The sequence below is a fragment of the Musa acuminata genome, chromosome BXJ2-3, assembly GCF_036884655.1.
Source record: "Musa acuminata AAA Group cultivar baxijiao chromosome BXJ2-3, Cavendish_Baxijiao_AAA, whole genome shotgun sequence".
Lineage (NCBI taxonomy): Eukaryota > Viridiplantae > Streptophyta > Magnoliopsida > Zingiberales > Musaceae > Musa > Musa acuminata.
The window spans coordinates 42,968,383-42,977,651 of NC_088340.1; the positions used below are offsets into that span (position 1 = coordinate 42,968,383).

At 42.2% G+C, this 9,269-nt stretch overlaps 2 protein-coding genes across 7 annotated transcripts; both read right to left on the reverse strand.

The window, feature by feature from the left end:
- Positions 1–402: 402 nt before the first annotated feature.
- On the reverse strand, positions 403–2,345 carry LOC103979900 (glucan endo-1,3-beta-glucosidase 4). Of its 6 annotated transcripts, none has more exons than XR_010485524.1 (6): positions 2,123–2,341; positions 1,826–1,934; positions 1,392–1,755; positions 1,033–1,060; positions 741–942; positions 403–589 (listed from the first exon to the last, which is right to left on the reverse strand). XR_010485524.1 is itself a non-coding variant. In XM_065101339.1 (6 exons), exons 2-5 carry the CDS (start codon positions 1,890–1,892, stop codon positions 747–749), a joined length of 648 nt encoding a protein of 215 aa, XP_064957411.1. In that variant the 5' UTR covers positions 1,893–1,934; positions 2,123–2,338; the 3' UTR covers positions 403–589; positions 741–746. The 6 variants fall into 6 exon arrangements, 4 of the variants coding, with proteins under 4 accessions (XP_064957411.1, XP_064957413.1, XP_064957412.1 ...); XM_065101339.1 differs by having other exon boundaries at positions 1,399–1,755; positions 2,123–2,338; XR_010485525.1 differs by having other exon boundaries at positions 403–942; positions 1,033–1,211; positions 1,399–1,755; positions 2,123–2,345.
- Positions 2,346–5,501: 3,156 nt separating this feature from the next.
- On the reverse strand, positions 5,502–7,537 carry LOC135606608 (uncharacterized). The gene is made up of 3 exons (XM_065097655.1): positions 7,127–7,537; positions 6,708–7,046; positions 5,502–6,162 (listed from the first exon to the last, which is right to left on the reverse strand). Exons 1-3 carry the CDS (start codon positions 7,328–7,330, stop codon positions 5,647–5,649), a joined length of 1,059 nt encoding a protein of 352 aa, XP_064953727.1. The 5' UTR covers positions 7,331–7,537; the 3' UTR covers positions 5,502–5,646.
- Between the last annotated feature and the right edge of the window lie 1,732 nt (positions 7,538–9,269).

Genomic DNA, 9,269 nt, shown 5'->3' on the forward strand with positions numbered 1-9,269 from the left:
TACTATCTTTTGAAAGGGCGCAAAAGGTTAAATTAAAAGAGAATTTTATTTTATTTTATATTTTAATGTTTTTGTATAGTAAAAGATTTAGATTTTTCTTCATTAATATAGATAATGAATCTCAAATATTATATATATATATATATATATATATATATATATATAAGGTTTGTATTTTATTGATATTATTTTTTTTCTTCCAAAGTGAACCAAAACTGTAATAAAACAGTAGTGACATGATGTATTAAACATATACATGTCCAAAGTGATTAGACTGTTTCGAAATTGTAATGGTTCCACAACTGAAATTATAACTATTTGGAATCGGTTTGATTAAAATTCTATTTTTTAGGATATCAAAATCGTCGATTCTAAAATCATTGTCATGTGAACATTTAAGACTGAAGTTAACATGTAAGAATCTATTGATATGTACTAAGTATAAGAATCGAAGTTGATGAGAAGGACAAGGCTGCAGCAGTAATGGCTCCAACACTCGTTGGACAGAGGTAGCATCACGGTTGTCTTCCATTAACAAGCAAGATAGCAATCCTTTTCTTCCACCTCACCTGATCAGCTCTCCAGTGTTCTACAAACATGAAACATGAACACACAGCAGGTGGTAACATACATCATATTTGAAGAAAGATATACAGAAAAACCAAAAAAATGTTTTCAGAATGAAAAAGACGTTCCCCATTTTGTTCATGTTGTTTCTGTCAAGTCACCATGAATCATACCAAAGTTTACATGCCGCACCGGAAAGAGCACAGCAAGGGGAGCAAACATGCCACCACTTGGAGAGCACGCGATGCGGAAGCAGCTCTATCGATGTTTGAGCCAAGAGGGACGTAATTGTTACTGCCGGGCGATCCACCGCTGCTCGGAGTGGTAGTCGGACTCGGGCTTGTGGTTGTGTTGGTGTTCGTGGTCCCTCCCGCACTGTTCTTCCAAACGAATACCATTAAGGAGAAATCATAGGAGTTTAAGGCAGGATAAGTTTGCAGGCATATTCTGCGACACAGTACTCACCTTCCAGTGAAGATGCATGAGCCATGGCCTGCACAACCCGATCGATTAGCTTAGGATTTGTAGGAGGAAAGCACTTGTAATGGAACTGCAAGCAAAACACTAGAAAGAAGTTCTGCTGTGTGTGTTATGAGTTCCTTGGGTCATTGATCGATAGCAGATCATTGTCTTACCTGTCCAACCTATCTTAATATTACTATAACAGTGATGATGATGATGATGGTGAAGAATACCATCCACAGACGGACTCTATGATCAGTGCCTCAGTTATCTCACACATTAAATATGTCATGCAGCAGCTCAGCTCCACGAGATCATTGTTCTCGAAAGAAACCAGAGGAAGGTAGATTCACAGAACAAACCGCTTACTAGGATCACTGGTGGTCGTCATGGCCGTGTTGTTGAAGGAGCAGGATCCTCCGCTTGCTCTTGTTCTTTGGTAGTAGTCATTGTAGGCATAGGAAGCCAAGGCAGTCAGGTTATTGGGTTCATAGCAAGGCTGCCCTGGCTGTATCGCAGTGCAGTTTGCAGCGCCCGGTCCGCAAGCCCAATCCAATCCATTCCTCAGTGCGTTCGCGTCAGCACTGGGATTCGCCACACAGAACACCAGACCTGATGCACTCATGGTGTCGGCTAGACTCGCAAAGCCCATCAGCACTCTGCTCCTGGGTTGCAGATCCTTGCCGCAGACAGCAGCAGTAGCTGCTCTGCTCTGTTTTGTCGTCCCTGAATCGTTGAGCACTCGTGAGTTGGATTGCCGTCAAGAGGAAGAGCAGATGATAAGTGCCTATTTCACCTGTACCATCCGACAGGACAAAGATGAGAAGCATCATGCAGCTCTGCCATCTTTTTGGCAACAACATGTCGTCAAGCTTCACGATTTATCTCGATAGGTTGGGATGTAGCTGTAGATACACGCAAGTACAAATATATGACCCATAAGAACATACCGAATGCCAAATAACAAGGTTTTATCTAAGAACACAGTGATGATCCATCGATTGACTGCATAAACAAAGCTAAAGCCAGCTGAATTCGTCTATCAGATACGAGTAAACATAGAAGATGAGGAACTCCTGGCGAGAGACAGTACCTGAATCAGTCAATAGAATTGCAGAGGAACAGGCTCCTTACCCCTCCAGAGAGAGAGAGAGAGAAGGAAATCTCGAGGTGTTACAAGTTGGAAACTGTGTGGAATTTGTGAGAGGGCTTCGAGATTGAAGCTGTGGATCTATAGAAAAGCAGACTGCTATCTTTGAAAGGCGTAAGATGGAGAAATATTCTTGCAATTATAGCGTTCTCTGCTTCACATACATAAATACACTATGATACGTTATGCGGATTATAGTAATAATGTTGTCACAAGTAATGATACATAATACTCATTGGCTCATTCCCCACCTAATGTTGATGGCACAGCAAGTCAACCACGGAACCATCTCATTGTATTCAACCAATGTGCCTCTTCTTCTTCTATGATGTTACGTGCTTTGTTGTATTATTGTGCAAAGCGATAGAGACAAGAGGGAGGCCGTATTGATTGATGACTACATGTTTTGATGGGCTCATTTCGTCCAATTTGAATCACAATCTTACGTCCGAGTTTGATTTTTTTTCCTTTGTTATCAATAGTCAATATCTCTACCAAACATCTCAAGACCATATTGTTCGGTGATGGAGAGTAGAATGTTAGGAAAGATGATCATTTAAATTCTAATAGCTTAGCATCATCTTAAGTAAGCCTTATTCGATGTGTCATCATTAGCAAAGTCCTGATTTCTTCCTATTGATTTATGTCTATTAAGATAGATTTTTGTTGTCCGTTGTGTTAACGACTTAAAACCAACCTAAGTCGAGTGTTCGACCTAATCGCAAGTGGGAGGGTTATTGACTTAAGTCATGAAGGCATCCGTTGAATTATCAAACATTACATTTATTGCATATAGACTCGTGTGTTAATACGGTGAAAATATTCTGGTTGATATGTTGAGATGATTGAACTATAGAGGTGGCATCGAGTCGATGCTGATATGGATATATTTCTCATATATCCGTGTAAAATTTGAAAATAACATTGATAAATTTAGCCTGATTACAGTTCAATGCAGAGTTGAATTGGCCTAATCCAATCAGGTTTATATACACCTAACAGGCTCAATTTGAGTTCATTTGGTTGACCCAATGTAACTTGTTTGACTCTAACCATTGGGCGCACCTGATCGAGTCAAGATCGTATTCTCTCGACTCATCGACAAACCTAATTGAGTCAAAGAAAATGCATCAGCATTAGAGTGATATCAATTCGATAAGTATGTTGAGGGATAGTGCTGGTGGTAGATTTGGAGTGGTTGATCAACCCGACTCGATTTAAATTCGACTTGCACTAGGAGCCTTTAAAGTCATCTGAAGCATCTCAAGATATATGATATACGATACAGTGTGTTAATATGTATAAAGACATTTGTCGAGTGAGATTTTTAATATAGTTCATTCGATATTTAAGTTAGACTCTCGTTGTGAGTTACGTAAAAATAAGAGAGAACGATAGTATCTCGTTAATTTTTGAATATTTTTATTTAATTTTTACTAATGTAGTGAGATGTCGATTGATGACTTTTATCTTTTTTTGATCAGAGACAAATATTTTTCCGATGAAAATGAAACATCAAACCATGTTTTAATTTTTTTTAAATAATTCCTTTCAACGAATATGTAAGCAATAAATTTAATTCCATTATTAAAGTTAGAAAAGGCCTTGATTTAGATGGATCATTAACTAGTGTTAAAATGTAAAATAAACATCAAACGGTTTACCGATCCTTATTGTGGAGTTGTAACAATCTATCTATTAAATGACTCTTAACCCAAAGTAAAGTCTTTGATGACACTAAACATCTTAGACTATAATCTTTATGAATTCCATGTCAACGTTTGTAAAGGAAGCCTTACCTCATCTTCGTTACTTCACTAAAACCTATTAACTATCTTTAATTAAATTGGGAGCTAAATTAGCTTTGAAACTTAAAATTACATTAAAAAAATTATATCCAAATTAAATTCCCAATCTCCTACGATTCCACTGAATTGTTTCGTCTCAAAAGCCACTCAATCGACCACCTAAGAATTCCCAATGCGATGTTTTATTTTCTAAGTTCGATTTTTAAGTACTACTAATTTAAGCATCGAATTTCTAAGTTCAATTTTTAAGTACTACTAATTTAAGCATCGAACAGATCCTTACAACTAACTTTGAAGTCGATAGTAGAATTGGACCCGACTGGACTCAAATTTTGTTCATGCAACTGTTACCATATAAATGTCATTGAAAGATCTTACTGGCGTTCATGCACGCAGTGCTACAGGAGTTGTCCTCTCTGCTTCGTTGGCCTTTTAATTAACAGCAGATTCCTGAATCCAACACATTATGATCTAAAATGGTTCTAAATTCTTTCTCATTTTCCAACCACTACACAAAAATATTACTACAACAGTTCTTATGATCTTGTTTTTTGGCTTTCAATTTAAAGGATAATTTTATACCCAATATCTTTCTTATTTAGTCATTCTCAACTCTATCGAGAATTCTTGACTTTTTTTTTTATATATAAAAGATAAGTGACGAAGATAAATTTCGATTCGGTTGTGGTTTAGAACACTCAATTTAACTCATTTTGTTTAAAAGATTGGGTAATAAAATTGTAATAATATGTTTTTTAGTTCATGCAAATAGCACAAAAATACAAGTTGTTTCCTTTAATTCTGTAGGAGATTCCTTAACCCAACACTGCTGCTCTTATTATGGTCATGTGGTTAGGTTAAAGTGTCTGCAAGACAGGAGGAGGACTACCTCTGGGGTGCATGTGGGAGAGGCTTCTGCATGACCTCCATGATTGATTGATAGATAGATCAAAGGCAAGACTTGCAGATGCTTTGGAGGGGACAACCCCTCCCACCATGTGCTTCCTCCCCTTTTCCATCTTTTGGGCACTCTGTGCTTCATGCATGACACTGAGATCTATTGCCCCCATGGCCGAGTGAGGTCACACCTGACACCACAGGTTCCATTACCATATTATCATAACACAGGTGGTCTTCTACCTTTCGCTTCAGCCATGTTGGAGATGAAGCATGAAGTCCACCAGCAACACCCAAAAAGAAGCCCATGCGGTGGTAGCATCGATTTATATAGATAGCTACTGCCGCACTACGAGTTTACAGCCCAGTCTTCGTCTGCAGAGAGGGAGTAGAGGCGTGGCTGCTTGCTTTGTCATGTGAATCCAATAATGTCGTATGATGTGAGCAGAGACTTCTCTAATGCCGAAAACATCATTTGATTCCCCACAGAGATGCTGCATTGCAAGCTCAATCTTAGTCATGCTTGCCTATGACAATGCCATATGATGCAATCAGAGAGGAGACATTTCTAGTGCGAGAAAGAAGAGAAGCAGACACAACTGCTTTGCTCGAGACACTATGAGCTCAATGAACACATCAGAGTATATATATATATAAATATATAAACACATAAGAACTGGAATCCATTATTGGAGAACATGATTTTTACATGGAATGTAATAGATCTTCCTACGTGAGCTGTAGAGAAACTGAGGTGATCGGCTAGTGATCTCTGATGGCGATGTCGTAGAAGCAGCTCCGCCGCACCTCCTCTGGCGGAATGAAGCAGTCGGCAGCGAGGCCGGGCACGTTGAAGAGCACGTCGTCGATGGTCCACCTCTCCTCCATCTGCGTCGACACCCGGTGCTCCCTCACGCCCAACCCAAACCTCAGCAGGTTCGCCACCGACCGGCCGGAATGGGCGATCATGAGGCCGTCGACGCGCCGGTAGTCCTCCATGCACGACACCATGGTCGTCTCCCAGTACATGGCCTCCGCCCCTGGCGACTGGATCCGCGTCAGCTGCGAGTCCTCGAGCCTCACCAGCAGCCCGCTGCGCTGGCTGAAGAACCCCAGCATCCGGTGCTTGATGATCTCCGCCGTGCTGTCGCTCCAGCTCGATAGCACCGAGTCGTCGACCACCAACTCCAGCACGAAGCACTCCTCGTCCCCGATGTGCTTCTCTCCGATGTGTTGCGCCGGGGAGAAGACGGCTGCGATCGTTTCGGGGTCCAGACCCTGTCGTACTCGATCAGCATCCAACAAAGAACACAATTGCAAGCTCTCAATGCATGTTTTTATGGCGATGTAGGAGAAGACAGAGCAAGTTCGACCACAATGACAATGATAATGTAAAGCTGAATTGTGAAATGGAGATCATAGATATGCTATGAAGGACCTTATAATCTGTCAAAATCTTTTATCAGCTAAGCTAATCAGACATACATTTCAGCTCATAACCTTATAATATGTCAGAATCTTTGATCATTTTCACTTTTTATCATATGAAAAAGCCATTGGAAGGAAGACCAGTAGGAGGATACTGATCTTGCAATGCGTTGTGGGACAAAAGGGGAGACATTTCACGTGCCAACTACTGATCAATCAAAAGCCATTCAATCATAGAATGAGAGGGTGGACCAGACATTCTCCCTGAAAGCAGTCAGAGCTCAAACGAGGAGGCAAGCATGTGGAGGCCAAGAGGAAGAAGAAGCAGACGAGGAAAAAGGTTGAAGGATCATAAAGAGAGGGAACTTTAAGCTTATGCTGTCCGGTCCACTTGCCTGCAGGGCTCGCCGGAGGGGGCGGACCCCGCCGCGAGCGGCGTGAGCCCCGAGCCATGGCGTGCGGCGCCAGGCCACCTTCCCGTCGCTGCCCGCGGCGATCTGATGGCCGGAGACAGCGAACTCCACCAGCCACATGTCGGGGACCATCTGCCACACGACGAAGCAGCCCTTGTGGTGGCCCTTGGAGGCCGAGCCCGACGAGCTCACCCCGTGCTCCTGAGCCATCTCCATCCGCACCCTCCCGGACGCGTACATGCTCTTGGCCGTCCTCTCCCTCTTGGAGCACCCCGTGGTCGCCCGGAACTGCTGAATTATGTATTGAGCGGACGACGCCACCTGCATGCGACACGACAAATCGCAGAACATGAGATCGGAGGCAACACCGATGACCAGACGGCTAAGGGTCGTGCTCTGACGTCGCGAGGCTGTTTCGGGGAGACGGAGAGGGGGGAGAGGGGGCAGCCGAGGACGCTGAGGAGGATCTTTAGGTCGTTCCTCTTGTTGGATAGCATGGGCAGGTGGCTCTTGATCCAGTTGTGGAAGGAGTGGATTCTCGTGGCCGTGCTCCTGGACTCCTCCTCGCTGATGGGCTCCTCCGAGAGCGGAGCAAGACGAGCCATTCTCCTACCGACCGCTCTCCTTGGTGCCCTTTCTGTCTTTCCTTCTCCGCGAGAAGAAGGGAAAGGGTGCAGGGGGTTGTTAAAACAGGAATGCGATGGCTGACACACACAGTGACTGCACCTTGTACTCCTCGTCGCAAGCTTTAGTTATATATGGGGAGCGAGAGAGAGAGAGATGGGAAGTGGTCCATGGCATGGTTCTTGCTTTGGGGAGAGATCTGTGAGCTGAGAGGGTAGGGGGTGCGTTGGTGGGGCAGCATCGGGCTGATATGAATAAAGAGGGGGCTTTTAAGGCAGGCAAAGGCGGTAGTGGTGGTGGCGTTGGGCGAGGGGTCCAAATCTTCCTTAGGTAGTAATGGGCGTGCGAGCTCGGTGTTGGCGTTCGGTGAAATCTAGACGGATGGAGATCATTTGTCCTCTAGCTGCTGCTTCACAGGGAAGGAAAGGAAAAGGCACCGAGAGAGAGAGAGAGAGAGATGATGGAATCTGCTGCTTTTGCGGGAGAGGAGGAAGAACATGTGGGCGAACGGAGGAAGGAGACAACGGCGATTCGGCTGACTGTTGTTTTAGCAGGCGATGTCCGATGGAAAATATCGGAGCGATGCGAGCTTTTCTTGCAATTATAATTCATTTTTACGACAAATCTGAAGCTATTTCAAAGCTATATATATATATATATATATATATATATATATATATATATATATATATATATATATATATATATATACATTAGAAACATAAAATATTATTAATTTAAAAATAATATGATGATGAAAATATTAAAAGTATTATAAAATTATTGAAGTATTTTTATAACTAAAGTTAGCTAATTTAAACCATAGTTAGTCACCGGAATTCTTTCAGGCGTATATATATATATATATATATATATATATATATATATATATATATATATATATATATATATATATATATATATATATATATATATATATATATATATATATATATATATATTGTGGAGAATATTAATATCTTAGGAGGTATGTGGAAAGAAAAAAAGGAGTTAGTAATTAAAGAGATATAAATGTTGTGTTAAATCTTGTTAGGCAAATGCACCGTTAACAAACTTTGAAATGATGATTATGTGAGATATCCTTCTAAAGACTTCCGTGACTTAATAATGCTTATATATTTTTATCCTTAGATAAGATAAATTTAGGCTTAAATTTTTCTATGAAGTGACTCTATCATAAAATATCATGACTAACATATCGGTTGTTAACACAGATATACTGTGGCTGATGAGTCAACACGGCTTGGTTCATGGATCGATGTCAAGAGTTTTCTATTGGTTGAATTGGACGTCGAGGTCGATCGGACCCTCGCGACGGGGTGTTGATTAGCGTTCCTCGGTCTGTCGATCCGGGCACCGTTTATGATGAGCCACGACTTTTTTGTCTCCGGGGTGGTTGGCAGCTCGTCCTCGTATGCTGGATGGCGATTCCCAGGTTGAGACATTCGCTGCTTGCAAGTGGTCGTCCACCTGCAAAAAATGGCCCTTGTCGGGTGATCCCCGACTTCCGACTAGCAAATCATCGTGGGGTGAATTATTTTTTTTGTGTCTCCCTCCCCTTGATCGGAGATCGGCCAGAGGTTTTATACTATTGCACGAGGGTCGGTAGCGTGTGGGCGCTGACCCTCGAGGGGCGGGACGAGACTTCAGACCGGTCGCTATGTTTGGGACGTGAGGAGCAGCGTCAGACGACACCGCCCGAGCTCTCGAGACAAGACAAGTGGAACAACTTCTCGATACAGACTTGGCGTGTGGCGTTAGCGGTGACGTGTCCGAGGTTCCAAAACATGTCGTATCATCAGTAACAAAAGAATACTAATTCGATAAGATACAGTAGATATTTCGACTCACAAATATCGATCCTTAAAATGTAGAATCTAAAATAAACTTATAATTTTC

Coding starts and splice junctions, on each gene's coding strand:
- LOC103979900 (XM_065101340.1), bottom strand. CDS start 1,892: ATGTTGTTGCCAAAAAGATGGCAGAGCTGCATGATGCTTCTCATCTTT. Junction 1,756..1,825: donor TGTCCTGTCGGATGGTACAG/GTGAAATAGGCA, acceptor TCAACGATTCAG/GGACGACAAAACAGAGCAGA. Junction 1,061..1,398: donor GACGACCACCAGTGATCCTA/GTAAGCGGTTTG, acceptor CGGGTTGTGCAG/GCCATGGCTCATGCATCTTC.
- LOC135606608 (XM_065097655.1), bottom strand. CDS start 7,330: ATGGCTCGTCTTGCTCCGCTCTCGGAGGAGCCCATCAGCGAGGAGGAG. Junction 7,047..7,126: donor CCCCGAAACAGCCTCGCGAC/GTCAGAGCACGA, acceptor TGTCGCATGCAG/GTGGCGTCGTCCGCTCAATA. Junction 6,163..6,707: donor CCCTCCGGCGAGCCCTGCAG/GCAAGTGGACCG, acceptor CGAGTACGACAG/GGTCTGGACCCCGAAACGAT.